The 16003-nt window shown below is 35.5% G+C and overlaps 1 protein-coding gene across 1 annotated transcript in view; it reads left to right on the top strand.

Annotated features, from left to right (window-relative positions):
• EIF3H (eukaryotic translation initiation factor 3 subunit H) overlaps window positions 1–16003 on the top strand; it is an 89489-nt gene that overhangs the window by 23884 nt on the left and 49602 nt on the right. The window contains exon 2 of the mRNA XM_054590419.1: window positions 360–516. Coding sequence (XP_054446394.1) covers window positions 360–516 — 157 coding nt within the window. The remainder of the gene's footprint in view (window positions 1–359; window positions 517–16003) is intronic.

Genomic DNA, 16003 nt, shown 5'->3' with positions numbered 1-16003 from the left:
GTTAACAGCATCACTTCTCTCATAACCTCAGGTTGAGGCGATACTGTGTGATTTGACTGGAAGGACTCCTGGCTGCCAGACCTTCAGGGAGCCTTGACCCAAAAGGCATGAGTGCTTGTACATGGATGTTTTTGACATGTCTTCAAACTCTAGGAGTTTCACATGTACATTTAGACCATGTGTGTGCTGCTCTTTGTGTGAGGAGAAAGAAAATGATTTGTAGGAAACTTGATTAGTCCTGTTACATAATTTTGTGGTTTTTGAAACCCACTAGTATGGTTTATTTAGTTCTTCTTTGAAATAAAGGAAAGGTAAACTATGAGAACAGTGTTTAAGCTCACGTCTGTATTTTCTTTCAGGTGGTATTAAAAATAATTAAGCATTATCAAGAGGAAGGACAAGGAACTGAGGTGGTTCAAGGAGTGCTTTTGGGCCTGGTTGTAGAAGATCGGCTTGAAATTACCAACTGCTTTCCTTTCCCCCAGCACACAGAAGATGATGCTGAGTTTGACGAAGGTAAGGATACTCAGTCTCAAGTGTGTCTTGCAGTGCACACAAGTGGTTATTAATATAATTCGCACTATACCGTTTGATTATTAATACAGTTCTCACTGTAACATTTGATTATCTGTGACTGGGAGTCTATCAGGCTAGCCTAGGTCACCTGATTTCTGAGTTTCTTGAAAAATTATAAAATTCTCTGAAATGAGGATGTAGACAAAAAACTTCCTTAGTTTGGCCTTTACTAATTTGGAATTTATAATTCTTATTTTAGTAATTTGGATAGGAGCTGTACTAATGTTAACCTTCCCATTGTGAAATCAGCTTGCCAAATAACTTACATTATGAAGGACAGGGATCGTAATTGTGTGTCCAACATCCATTTTCTTCTGTGGTATTTGGACTTAATGTTTTTGAAGAGATGAGTTGAGCTATCTATTTCAGAAAGAAGATTCTTTTCAGTCATTTTATTTTTGTGTTACTGGTGTATTTGCTTTGTTAGCAAAGGTCAATAGTTAAAAGTTCAGCAAAAGCCAAGAACAGTAATCTAAAAGATTTTTTAAAGAATCTAGTTGAAAATATGTTCTTATTTGTTTGAATTCTCAAGGCTTATTTTTTATATAACTTACTTTGTTTATTGTGGTTAAAAACACATAACATAAAATTGACTTTCAAAACCATTTTTAACTGTACTGTATAGTAGTGTTAACTATATGCAGGTTGTTATACAAGAGATCTCTACAACTTTTTCATCTTGTAGAAACCGAAACTCTATATCCTTTGACCAGCTTCTCCCCTTTTCCCCCCTCCTCCAGCCTCTGGCAACCACCATTCTACTTTCTGTTTCTAAGAGTTTGACTGCTTCAGCTACCTCCTATGTGGAACCATGCGGTATTTGTCTTTTTGAGACTGGCTAATTTTACTTACACGTTCTTAAGGCTCATCCATGTTGTAATATATGACAGGATTTTCTTTTTTTCTTTTTTCTTTTTAAAGGCTGAGTAATATTCCACTGTGTCTATATGCCACATTTTCTTTACCCATTTATCTGTTGATTATTTCCCTCTCTTGGCTATTTTGAATAACGATGCAAATACCTCTTCAAGGTCCCATTTTCAATTCTTGCGTATATATCCAGAAGTAGGATTTGTTGGATCATATGGTAGTTCTATATTTAATTTTTTGAAGAACTTTCCCCCTAACAGTGCCTAAGGGTTCTAATTTTTCCACATCTTCACCAACACTTGTTATTTTCCATTTTTTATGACTTATTTGAAGAAATGTCTATTCAAGTTCTTTGCTCATTTCTTAGGATTTTTGTTGTTTTTGTTGAGTTGAATGAGTTCTTTATATATTGTGACTATTAAACCCTTGTCATTTATACAGTTTGCAACTCTTTTCTCTCATTTCATAGATTGCTTTTTCACTCTGTTGATTGTTTCCTTTGCTGCATAGAAGCTTCTTAGTTTAATGTAATCCACCTGGTCAGTTTTTGCTTTTGGTGTGATATATAAGAAATCATTGTCAGACCAAGGTTATGAAGCTTCTGTCCTGTATTTTCTTTTAGGACTTTTATACTAGTACCATATTATATTGGTTACCATGTCTTTGTGTTATGTTTTGAATTCAAGAAGTGTGAGACCTCCATCTTTGTTTTTCTTTCTCAAGATTTCTCAATTTAGTTTGGCTATTTAGGGTCATATGAGATTCCATATGAATTCAGGATTTTTTTCTATTTCCACAAAAAATCTTTTTTGGGATTTGGATAGAGATTGTATTGAATCTGTAGTTCACTTTGGATAATACGGACATTTTAACAATATTAAATCTCCCAATCTATGAACACGGAGTTCTTCCATTTGTGTCATCTTTACTTTTTTCTCAGCAGTGTTTTATGGTTTTCAGTATACAAGTGTTTTTGACTCTGTGGTTAAATTTATGTTTAAATATTTTATTAAATTTGATACTATTGTGAGATTTGTTAAAAAATTTCCTTTTAGGCATTTATTTTCTATATAACTTTTAACTGATCACCTTTAACTTGGATAAAATGTTACATATGTCATCCACTTAGTACCTTAAACATATAGTAAGACACAGAGTATATTCTTGCTAAAGGTTAGTACCTTGATAATGCAGTTTAGTCTACAAAAATCATTTTTTAATTAAAGTAAAACCTCTAGCACCAACCAAGACTATTTTATTCTAGGTATTTGAGTATTTTGTGCAGTATTTGTCTTTTTTTTCCCCTTTTTATTGTGGTAAAAAACACATAATATAAAATATAACTGGCCGGAGTCTCCCTATTTCATCTGAACTATGTAATGCCATAGGATTACTGTTCGGATTTTTCTGTAGTCCACTCTGGCGGTGTTAGGAAACTCTGTTTTTGTATTTCTCAGAATACCTAGAGATAAATACATTGCAGTAGTAGCTGTTTCAGAGCTAGAAGACTAGAGGAGAATGGACAAGGGATTATTAACACAGTTTTACTGGTTTTCAAGTGAGGAATCTGAGAGAGGTTTGCTTGAAACTACTTACTCTCAGATACTGGATTAGGGGCACAGCTGGGAGTGGAATCCATTCATCGACAGCTTATATTGTCACACAGTTTTCTTAGGTAATTAATTTTGTTTCTTAAAATTCTCAGTTTAGAAAATGAGCAAGAAGCAATGTTCAGTGAAATTATGGTAGATGAGCAAAGCAAAATGTATTACTGATTTTAGATCTTGACATTGGAAGCCAACTTCTCTTATTGGCTTGAGGTGATTGACCAATGTGCTGTTCATTAACATGCACTAAAGAAGCTCATTAAAAATGTTTTAGCAACACTGAGAAGGAGAAATGTCAATTTAGCATTAAAAAAAATTGCTGGACATTGTGTGTTGTGTACTATATGTGCATTGCACATAATTAGTTGTTGTTCTGTGTAGTTGAAGGTTTCATCAGCTTCGTTTCTCAGAGTAGAAAACTGATGCTCAGTAAGACAGATAGCCATCACGTAACTAGGATTTGGAGAATAGGAATTGAAGTTTATGGCTGCCTAGTTCTAAATCTCGTGATTTTCGTACTCTGTGGTGTTGCTTTTAGATACTTAGTGAAGTAAAAGCCAGTGATGAAAGGATGTAAGTGTAGAGCATCACTTTTCTGTATCTGAAATCTGCTTTTTGGGTAAAACAATTGAATGTGTTAAAAAAAATTTTAAATTTTGTTTATTTTTAGAGAGTGATTGGAGGTGGGGATTGATTTGTTATTCCATTTATTTATGTGTTCATTGGTTGCTGCTTTTATGTGTCCTGACCAGCGACCGGACCTGCAACCTTGGTGTATTGGGATGACGCTCTAACCAGTTGAACTGCCTGGCCAGGGCTAAATTTGTTTTCCTTGATTTATCTTCAGAGTTAGTAGGATTTGCCACAGTTCTTATACATTTGAAAGACCGAAGATAACACTATTTCTTCATTGCCTTTCGTAGTAATCTTGAACTTTAGTCTCACTCACTTAATCCATTTATTTAACTGAATGGGCATTAGTATGTTGTTACTATTAGATTTGTATCAAATCTACATAAAAGCTAATTTTTCTATTATATGGCTGTATCCTAGAGTAGAATACTTCTGCATGTTATTTTAAGTTATGCTAAAGGCCCATTGCTTTGCTTACTGCTTTCCCATGATTTTATGCCTGCTAAAACAAGTTATTTTTCAGGGAAGGGTTTTTTGTTGTTATTGAGTGAGCACCAGGCCGGCACTTGATGTTTATTTTCTCATTGATTCCATCTCCCTGTGAAGGAAGCATATGTATTGATTCCATTTTACAGGCGAGGAAACTGAGGCCCAGAGAGGTGACAACCTTTTTAAAAAGGCTTTACAAGCACCACCTGGCCCAGCAGGTCCCCCTGACTTCAGGGAACGATCTTTTCTTCTTCCTTCTCCCTTCTGGAAGTAAAATACTCACCAAATATGTCATAATTTTATTGATTACATAATTTGATTTGCTTAAGTATATTTTTTAAGTTAAAAAAGTTTGTTTTTGTGTCTGATGTAAATAGAAATTTTTAATCTGTGGTCTAAAAGTGAAATGTTTTAAATTAGGAGTTGGCAAATTACAATTTGCGGACCTGCTTTTTTGCATGTAAAATTGTATTGGCATATGTCATGCCCATCCGTTTCTGGGTGTTCTGTGGCTGCATCCGCACTGCAGCGACGGAGTTGAGTGCTTGTGACAAAGACCACATGGGCACCAAGCCTGAATTGTTACATGTCTTGCACGTTAAGAAAGGTTGACCGGGCCCCTTTTTTATGTACATTTTTTTCTCCTTGTTGTTCCTCTCTAAGATTGAAGAATAAGGTGGTAGTTCTTTCTTTTCATCATAAATTGATGATCTTTTTGTTTATTTCTTCTACCTGCTTCCCTTAACATTGACTCAGTCCAGAATGCACTGTGGGCACTGTAATGAAAATGTTGATATTACTGGGTGTTTGTTTCACTTGTGCATGTGGAAGTATAAGAATACGTCGTGTTTGCTTTAATTGAAGTGCATTTTTCCGTTAAGAAACCCCCCCACATAATGTAATGTTGCTTTTTGGAGGAACTGTCTCTAGATAATAGGGAAGAAAGGCATTTAGTTAATGATTGCAGACTTGCAGTCAGATATTGTGGAAAGGGAATTGTGTGCAGCCAGTAAGCTTGGGTGGGAATCCCAGTTCTCTCTTTACTGGGTATGTATGACTCTGAATAATTTCCCCTTTGAACCAGCATTTTTTGACTTTGTAATATCTTTTATTTAGTACATATTAATGGCTCACTGAGTATTGGAAACAAAGCTGGAGGATAATTTTTATAAGATTAATATTTGTATAGTGCTACCTTAGATTATGTTAAATAGGGTGATCAAAACCAAGAAAACTTGGGTCATGAAGTTTTTCTTGTTTGTGTCTGTTCATGAATTCATATTTTGTTGTTGAACATGTAATAACACCTTTGAGTGGTTTAAATCTTGTTACACTTTTATATTACAGAATTCATTTTCTAGTTGAGTGTGAAATAAACTTGTTCATATTAGAGAATATAGGCTTTTTAAAAAATGACTAGAAAAAGCTCATATTAAAATTCCCATTAGGGGGCACTATTACCAAGCTAAGGAGAAGTGGAGACTAATTTGTTTTCTCAGACATGCAACCGAAGGCTTGCTAAAAGGGAAAAATATTTTCATCTGATAAGATTCAGATACTATTTTATACAACTGAATTCCTTAAATATGTTATAAAGTGCACTGAATTAAACACAGATCCAATAACTCACTGTCTTGTTTTTCAGCAGACTAAATCAATTTAATATCGCAGGTGATATAAGAAGCCTACTTTATTCTGCATCAGAGCCAAATCCATAATTTTCATATTTGGAGCGGACAAATTTTTTATTTTGCTCTCTTTTAGTCAGTCCAAAGGATGATCCCTGGCTTTCAAATAAGTTTCTTTCCAGCATGAAGCATGGAGACAATATAGTACCACTAAAAAATGCAGTTAGGGAAATGAATTGATGCCTTGACTCAGATAGTATTGACGTGTGCAGTATTTGTAATTACTGAAATAATTCCACACATTGAAGTGATACATACATACACACACACACACACACACACACACACACACACACACACATATGACTTTAAGCTTTTCATTTTCCAGTACTTGAAATTTACTTTATTTTTTATTACTCAAGTTTGGTGTTAGAGCAAGAAATACTACTGTAGACTGTTACACAATTATTTTATCGTTAAGCTTCTTAAAGAAAAGCAGTGATATAGAGTCTTAAATAGACTTTTCAAAGGCTAAAATGTGAATTGGTGAAATGTAATTAAAATAAAATGTATTCAGCGTAATTTTTCACAGCATAGGTGTTGTTTTGTATCACCAGGTTCAGAGAGAGTAGGTTTGTGTAGTTAAATTATTTGCAGTACTTTCTACATAAGTAAGCTATATTTAAAGTTGGAAAAACAATCTCTGCTTCATTTACTTGCTTCCTGGAGATTCACCTTTCTTCCTCTTAATTTGCTTACAGCCCACACCCAGGGCAGGACTGCTGGAAGCCCAGCCTTTGCTTTTGCCGTTTTGCGTTTGTATTTCTTTTCAGTTCGGGGAAGTGTTGGGTCAGGGTATAGAAAGCTTTTCATATTTTTGTAGACAGATGGGGACATTTTGTGAAAAGACATTTTGTGATGTTTACTTATTATTTTGTATTATCTTCTATTTGTATGAATAGTCAGTGAGCATTTTGATCTGTTTGACATTCATTTTTTTAAATAAAAATCCCCTTTCATTGCATTTTTTTAAAAAAAACTTTTCTTAGAAATATTGGATTGGATAGTTTTGGAGTGTGTTTTGACTTATTGGAGAAGTTAGGAGCATGTTTACTTTATGACCTCAAGTTATTAAGTGGAGGTATGATAAAATGTTTCAAATATCTAAAAAAATCTCAACAATTCATGTTAGCTTTTATGCAGCAAATTACATTGAGTGGGTGGTGAAAAAGATACAAAGATAAACCCTGGTTACTGCTTTCAAAGATTTTAATTGGGATAGACAAGTGTGTAAATAAAGAATTGTGAAAAAGAATTGATACAAGTCTAGAGTGACAAAGGAAAAAAAATGATGGGTACCCTAGCTATCCTCTTGGGGGATGCCTTCAGGAGGGGACGGGAGGGTGAAGTTGGTTTTGTTGGTAGGTGTATATCAGTTGCCTTTTAGGTGATTTTTAAGGAAGTTATGTCTTGTGAATTATGTTTAATACATGTTTCTAGATCGTCATAAATAGCACAAACATCTCTAGAAATAAAGAACAAACTCTGAAATTATAGGTTCACCTTATCATTCTTACTGTTCAGAGATAAGTATTTTTCAAATTTTGTTGCCCATTTTGTATCCAGTAGAGAAGTTGTTTCTGAGGCCTAGGCTCTTCTGATAAAGGAAAGGACTCCTGACAGTAATTCCGTGACATGCTTGGACAGACTTGGGACCCATGCTGCACTTAGATCTATTTAAAATATTTAGTAAATATTTAAAAATATTTCATACATTTTAAATATTTAATAAAATATTTCATACATTTTATTTTAAATGAAGCATTGTGTTAGGCAGGTAACTAGAGAATCTGTGCACTGAATTAGGATATAATTCTCCTGGGAACTGATCTCTTTGTTGTATATGGTAATATTTTTAGAAAATTAAACCATTCACATGTAATGATTTATTTTTGACTATTCAGGGCAATGAGCTTTAGATTTTGCTTTACTTAAATTATTTTGATTGCTTGGGCAACCCATGGTTTGTGATTTGAAACTAACTTAAAACCTTAAACTTCCTTGATGTTCAGTTTTTGGTTTACTAAGGTGATTAGAATACAAGAAGTAAAATCCAAATGTGAAGCATCAACCCCAGTATTTTTAAGCCGTTTTTGATCTTTCATTTTGGGTGTCTCAAGATTTAAAATACAAGAGTAGGAACACAGTCTAGCTTCATTTTGAAAGCTTGAAAAATATTTTTGTGTTTACTCCATGTTTTAAAATTTAGGGTTTTTTTTTCTTTTCTTTTAAATGATTTGAGAAACTCTTGTGCATTGAAGGATACACTACCAAAACTGTGGTCAAGGTAAAAGACTTTTCTGCTTAAAGAAATTGAAGTGCTTTGCACTATACCCTCCCTTGGTCCCTAAAGTGTAAGTGCTATGGTTTGGAAAGAAGCCAAGTAAAACCTGTTCAAATTTTGTGCAGACTTAAAGTAATACTTTAAGATTTGAAAATTACAGGTGGATACAGTACTTAAATAGTATTTAAAATTCCTAAGTTTCCCAAGTCTAAAAATGTAATCCTTAAATTACTATTCCCAGTTGTTTAAATTTTAATTAAATAAAAATTGTCTTTTGAACAACAACAACAACCAACGTTAGGTATAGATATTTGAATTTACTTCTGAACTTTAAGGTAATAACCATTAAAAATGGACTGTTTTGGCACTAATTAAAATGCCAAAAAAGCTACAGTTATGTGTGACCAAAGATCTTTGCTGTTTCTGTTTTTGTTTGTTTGTTTGTTTGTTTGTTTGTTTCAAAAATTGCCCTAACACATCAGGCTTGCTTCCTATCTTACTCAGAAGTGCTACCCAGCTTCACTCTGCAATTAAATGTCACCTGACCTACAAGTTTTATAGATTGATGGAGTCATTATAATTAGATATGATGTTTTGATGCCAATATTGAGTATTCCAAACTACCCTTTATATTAAAAGAGTGGTACCTTAGTCATGCTGATGAAGTGTTCTCTTTGTTTTACATTCATCTCACTAGGTGAAAGTTTCATATCTCTTGAAACTTTTACCTGTGTGAGATTACTCTTCATGGTTTACCTATTAATTAGTTTCAGAGTGGTGTTTTCATACCTTTATCTCTTCTTTCGCCATGAGGATTTTTGGCTGCCTTTTTTATCAGTAATTTTTTTGAGTACATTTTAGATGCTTTCTCATATATTTGAAAACAAAGGCAAATTCACACTCACCCTTTGCTTTCTTTAACATTATTAACCTATGGACACTTTAATATACAGAAGCCCTTTCTTCCCTGCCTGATCGGTGAGAGGATCACAAAATTCTTCCAGTGATCTTTGCAGAAATGTGTCTGTCTAATTTCTGTTTTGTAGAATGGGGTAGGCGATGACCTTGTGGGGACATCTTTTGGTGGCAGGTTTATAACTGCACAACCAGTAGCAGTGGCTGTGCGAGCCTGGCAGCGGGGCCCAGCCTGGCGCTGTGGACTTGGGACACGCTGCTCCTGGCTGCGGTGGTGGCTGCGGCAGCCCCCGCTCCGCCAACACCAGTGCCCGCCAGCCACTGTAGCCGCCAGGTTCATCTGCTCTCACTTTCCTCCTTTTCTTTCTTTATTCCGTTGTTATTCATTTACCAAATCAGTATTTCTCTGGGAACTACATGCCAGGCATTTCCTCTGGCCATTGCATGCTTGTATCTGCTATGGCTGTTTTCTAAAGTGTTTGTTATTTAAAGAACTCAGCTGTTCCAAGCAGTGTATTCGAGTAGAAGTGTAGGAAGATTTGTTAGCACATTATGTTAGTGAAGTCAGATTAGTAGTATAAAGAGGAGATTATGCTGCTATTCAGGTGAAAGTGTCTAGAACATATTTTTGTATAGTTGGAGATTGACTTGGTTCTACAAATGTACATCCGCAAATCTGTACATCTCTGTTTGCAGTTCAGAGTGATTCCATTGCTTTTTAAAATAATTTTGTTTCTGAAAAATTATAAATCCATGTTTTCATTTTCATATTAGGAATATTTTGTTTTTATTTCTTAGCCCACTTGGCAGTGAGTTCTCGAAGTTTAAAGTTTCTGTGTCAGTAATTGAATTTGTAAATAAATGTACTCAGCTTTAAAAGTATATTACCAAAATTCTTACTGTAACGCGAATGATTTTTGCTTAATATGAAAATTCCTCCTCCCCCCTCCTCTCCTTACCACTCCCACCACTGCTCTTACCCTGAAAACACAGACACAACATTCAAAGGACTCAGAAATAGGAGAGAGTGAAAGGTCGCGCGCAGCATGGTCATATAGTATCTTAATGGGTATTAGCCATATTCTCTGGAGATTAAATGGGGAATGGGATGGTCCAGACATAACATGAGCTATAAATACCACTGTAAGCCATATCTGGGTTACTGCCCTACTCTTTAGAAAATATTTGACATGACTTGCAGTGAGACTCTGATGTTTTGTCACAATCCAGATTTGTATTTTTTTCCAAATTGTCTCCTCAAACTATGGACAATCTGATAAAAAAAAATTATAGTAGCCTGTTCTACATATATGGAAATGATATGTGTACACGTATACCATGATAGCCCGCAGCTGAGAAAGTTCCTCAAATCAGTCATTGTACGAGTATACAGATCTTGCAGATTTTCTGAAAGGGATAAAAGGAAAGCAGTTGAGGCTGAGTTCAGGCTGCAGTTCTGATACAGTTCTGGCTCACCACCGATTGCAGCAGTGGGTCTCTCCAGCCTCAGCTTCCACTTTTGTGCAGTGGACCACAGTAGGAACTTCTGTAATTCCTTTAGCAGGTGGGAAACTGAGGCCCAGAAAGGCCCAAGTCTGAAGTTATCTGTGAATCTTGAACTAGAAGCCCCAACGTACCCATCTAATACTCAATTTGCCACAATTTAGAAGGGTTGTCAGTAATCCCAGTATTTTGTCAAAATCACTGAATGCTAATAGATGCCTGCAGTTTTGACTTACAGGCATGATGCATTTACTTCTTGGCTGCTTTTTGGTATTATCATGTACTGTAAGCACAACTGGAATTAAATGATTGTTGAATTTAACACTGGACTTCAGAAAAATTTCTTAAGTTATGTGTGTGTATATACCAGGCATTAAATAAAAATAAAGGGTAGTTTTAGTCTTCAGGCCAACAGAAGATTAGTAGTGGTTGAGCATATATATATAGTCAGCTCAGATACTCTAAACCCATTTAAACAATGCGTGTTAACACAGCTTCACTCGAAGTACTTTGTTACGTGGAATAAAGAAGCTAATTGGACATACAGGTTGACTGGGATAGGTTCAGGGAGGAAAAATACATTCTTATTAAATGCCACTGAATGCAATACAGTTTGAATAGATGATTTAATTTGACTTAAGAAATCAGTGTCTAATGACACAGGAAGACTTTGTAGGCAGATGACTTAAACAAGACAATACTGATAAAGCCTGTCATGTGAATTTCCTTCTTTACACAGTATGGTTAAGTGGTATGTTGTTCAGGGCTTCCAGTCTGCTGGGGCTGCCATCTGCACAAGCAGAGCAAATGAGAAGAGAGCATGGAGAGGAAATGGGTGGGTTGGTTGTTGTGAGGAATCTGCCAACGCTGGGTGCCACTCAGGAAACACTGAGCTGTATTCCTTTGTCACCAGTACAACTAGCTCTGTAACCTGGAGGTGTGCAAGACATACACCTCTCACAGTTCAGCTCTTCGGATCTCGTGGTACCTACCTGTGGTTGAGACCAACTAGGAAATCCAGAGGCAGTAACTGTGATCACACTTCCCTTATTTCTCTCTATTTTTTGATATAATCAGTGCTGCTTCAGTGTTTGGTACCACTATTAAGGTAGATTTAATAATCTCAGTGTTTGTACTTGGCCTAAACGGAATCTGTTTGGAAACAAATTATGATATAAAACAAATTTTCTGAGAAACATTTAAGTACTTTTTTTAAAGTCAGTAAGACCTGTAGATCGGAAAATTGCTTTGAAATCTTAAAACAAGTTGTAACCAACAGGGAACCCCTATGATGGAGAAGTTGTGTGTGAGTAAGAGGAATGACTGGCAGAATCTAACCTGCATACCTTTGTCACTGGATACATCTCATTTGAATCTGTGGTTTATAGCTTGTAAAATAGTTCTTTTTGTATGCATACGGTTACCTTTTTGAGGTAAACATGTGAGCCCTTACAAAACGGTGTTAACCATGAGTCATCTGGTACCTCCTCAAGAATGAACAAAACCTTCTATAGATGACTAATAATACAAAGCCACGGTGGTTTCTGTGGTTTTACCAACAACCATGGCTCCAGTTCTAAAACATTGAAAATGGGACCTGCTCTCTATTTAAAATTTTTTTGGACAAAGAGTTGTCTTATCAGAAAACTTCAGTAACTTAAGCAGATCTATAACTGGGGGGAATTAATAACAGAAAGTTTTTGTTGACACCAGGAAGTAGATTAAAATAGTGCAATTGTGGTAATGAGTACCATATATGATAAGCCTGAGCCACCTGGGTTTTATTAGGCTGCTTGATACTTTGATCACAATATTATTTCAAGGCTTGTCTATTTAAATTGCTAAGTTTTCTTGTCATCTTTGTGATTTAGATCATAATTTCTTTCACTGCGAAGAGATTTTTAGAAACGGGAAAAAGGCTCGGGCCAAGCCACAAATTCTACAGAGGTACAAGTTAACAGCTAATTCAATGAGAAAATCTGTTAAACATAAAATTCGAAACTTTGAAAGTATAGCAGTTGAATATCAAGTTCATCTGATCTTCTTTTTAGTTTTTGCTTGGATCATAATTACACTTTTGTTTATCATGTGGTAGTGAAGTACTAAGGATGTTTGGTATAATTCAATTAATGCTTCATATAAATATTTGCATTTAAAATATATATTTCATATTTTGAGAGTGTAGTACTGCTGTTGGTTTCCTTTTAGCTGGTATTAAGTGGTTTTGATGAACATCTTTTAGAATTTATGGAAAGATTTTTAACTACTTCATTCATAATGAATGAATTAAACTAATCATAGAATTTAATTTGATAAATTGTCCCATTTTGTCTTTGAACTTGAAATTTTAAACTTTAGTCTACAATAGATGAATGAAATTTTTAGACATTAAAATCAACAGACTTTCCTTCCACTAATTTTCTTTACCATAGAAATATTTTTTTACGTATTTAATGGTATCTTTGTTATGTATTTAAGCAAATGTTTTGGCTTGGGAGAATAGATTTTCATTTTGACTAGTAAAGGGAGGACAGGGGAGATTTAGTAATTTAAGATGTTAAATTACTACTAGTATATTAATAACCATTAAATTCTGTTTTGAATATTTACATGTAAAATTTTTTGTACATTAATTCTTGTGTTTATTAATTTTCAGTTTTGATTTTTGAGTACTCTTAACAGCTGTTGTAATTTGGCTTGAAGTTTCCATGTCCCGATGTAACTTTTAAGCCTGCCTAAAGGCTGTTTAAGATAGCCTTCTTTTAATATTCTGATTTGCCCTTGGCAGTGAAAGGAACATACGGAAATGACAACAGCCTTTTTGTTTCCCCTCATGAGACAAAGGAGAAAAGTATGAAAAATAGGAAAAGACTTGAACATTGGAAAGATTGTGTACCAAGAGTTTAAAATATTCTTAATTTTGGAAAATTGGGTAGTAGTACTTTAAGTTTTAGAGTATGTGCCTCATTGATTGAGGAAAGATGAACTCATGTAAAAGACAGAGGCATAGATTTAGGAACAAACATGTGATACAAGCATAGAAAAATGAGGAGCTCTGACAAGTAGAACAAAGAGTTCAGGAGAATGGCCTGAAATAATAACAACAGCAAAATTATGGAAGGCTTTGAGTGCTTGGAAAAGGAGCTTAAACTTGAAACAGTTTGTGAGTCACCCTAAGTTCCCTAGCAGAGTTATGATAATGTAAAACCAATATTTTGTGGCCAAAGGCAGGAAAAACAGATGGATAAGGAGGATTTGAATGAAACATGGATCGTTGCAGTAAGAATGAAAAGGTGAATGCTAGAGATGAAGATGAAGAAATCGCCAAGAGATTGAGTTCAAGGGTATACACAGATTTTGGGGGTTTTATTTCATGTATCAAATATAACCTCAATATCTGACATATTCTGAAGAATCAAATTCCTCTTTGTCATTTCTTTCCCTCTTATATTGTTTCTAAAAAGCACCTGCTCTGTGATAATGGTGTGTGTGGTAGAGCAGGTGGGTATAGAAAATGTAAGCTGTAGGTAACCACCAGAGGGATTCCTGCACTTGGAACAGTGCCAGCTTTACCAAACTATTAAATATTTCAGATTTTAAGTCCGTGAGCTGCTTGGGCCATTTTGGAGTTACATACATTGTTTGCAGTAGTCACTGTGATATAGATGTGAACTGATATTTTTAGGGCTGTCTTAAGAGAGAGAATCTTTATTTTCTGGAAGTCTACTTACTCCTCCAGCATAATAATTCATTGATGGGATGGGATGCCTTACTGTTGTGCCCTGTCTTAAGGATAGTTTTTGGAACTTGTCGGAGTCATTCATTCATTCATTCATTCATTCAACAGGTCTTTGCCAGCTCTCTCGGGAACTTTGCCAGATCTTAATGGATAACATGAGTATGTGGAGGAGAGAGGCAGTAGGCACTTAAACAAGTAAAATATATACACCTTATGCTAAGTACGGTGGAAGAAACAAACATGTTTTATGGGGGGTGCCCACCTTTAACAGGTTCTTTCAGAGAGTCTCTGGTATGGACCTATATGAGGGGGGACCCAAAAAACCTGGAACTTATTTATAGAAAATTGTGTATTTATTCTTACATGCTTAAACTTCAGTCACCTTCGAAGTACTCTCCATTTGAGGCAGTACACCTACTGAGATCTTTTTCCCACTGCTCAAAACAGTTTTGGAACTTGTTGATTTTGACGCCTTCTGGTACTTCTGTGTTTTGTTTCATCTTTTCCACAGTGGCAAAATGTTTCCCTTTAAGGACTTTTTTCATCAGAGAAACAAAAAAAGTCACTTGAGGCAAGATTGGGTAAATGGGGAGGGTGGGGCATGGGTGTCATGCCGTGTTTAGTAAGAAATTGTTGACTGCTCTGCGCCGCGTGGGCAGGTACACTGTAAACCACCCATCATGGAGTAGGCAAACGCGTTGAAAGAATCTTGAGAAAAAATTCGCCAAAGCTGAATGCAGCCTCCCACAACAATGCCAGCTGGTGCACTGATACAGGTGGGTTCCTAGAACAGTCACGTAGAGGGGAGGCCTGTCCTCCAGAGGATAATTACCGTTTTTTCGGGGGTCTCCCATCCCGCGGTATTCAGCTGAAGGATAAGGCCAATTTAGTTGAAGTAAAAGATTCCTTAGGATAGAGCTGGCTGTGTGAAGAGCTAGGAGTAGAGGAAAGCCAAGTGCACAGGCCACTCCCGAGATGGGAATGAGCTTGAATTGTTCAACAGTTCTCAGAAAGCTGGTCTTCCTGAATCAGTCCTACTAAATGAGAAATTAATGGGTCGTGTCATTCATAGTCTTATAGGAGTTTGGGTTTTATGCGTAAAAGTAGCAAGAGTCTACAGAACTGAAGGGTTTTAAGTTATATGTAGTAACCTAGTTGAATTGATGCATATCATGCTCTTAAAAAATTGTGTGACTTAATCAGAATTTTTCTTCTTGATGTTACATTTGAACTGTTTATGGTACTTGAGCTTGGTGATTGGATTCATTGATAATAGTGTTTTTCCAAGAAAGTTTATCCATGCTACTAGATTATCTTCATAAGTAAATTTTTCTGTGTATGCTTTTGTGTATCTAGATTGTACCAGTGGATTTGGATCCTTCTCTGCAGAATGTGAATCAGATGTTGAGAACATTCATTGCAGTTCATTGGCATTTTAGTATCAGGAATATTGGTACAACCAATGAACTTTCCCAGGTTTGATGCTGCACAGGGTTACTGGTATAGTTTGTTTCCACTGCAAAGTGCTTTTTGTATAAAGGAACTCTCTGGAATTTTACATTTGACGACAGTCATAGAGTATGCTACCAGCATGAGAGCTACATATTCACATATAATCTGAAATTATTTGAAGATGAAGAAAACAATGATTGAAGTAATTTAGTTTACAATAGTCGAATAGCTTCTGTGTTTTCTTTTG

The sequence above is a fragment of the Pteronotus mesoamericanus genome, unplaced genomic scaffold, assembly GCF_021234165.1.
Source record: "Pteronotus mesoamericanus isolate MK-2021 breed Mesoamerican mustached bat unplaced genomic scaffold, CSHL_Meso_final scaffold_174, whole genome shotgun sequence".
NCBI classification, from domain to species: Eukaryota; Metazoa; Chordata; class Mammalia; order Chiroptera; family Mormoopidae; genus Pteronotus; species Pteronotus mesoamericanus.
Note: the sequence above shows the minus strand (reverse complement) of the source record. Positions and strands in the feature narration are given on the sequence as shown.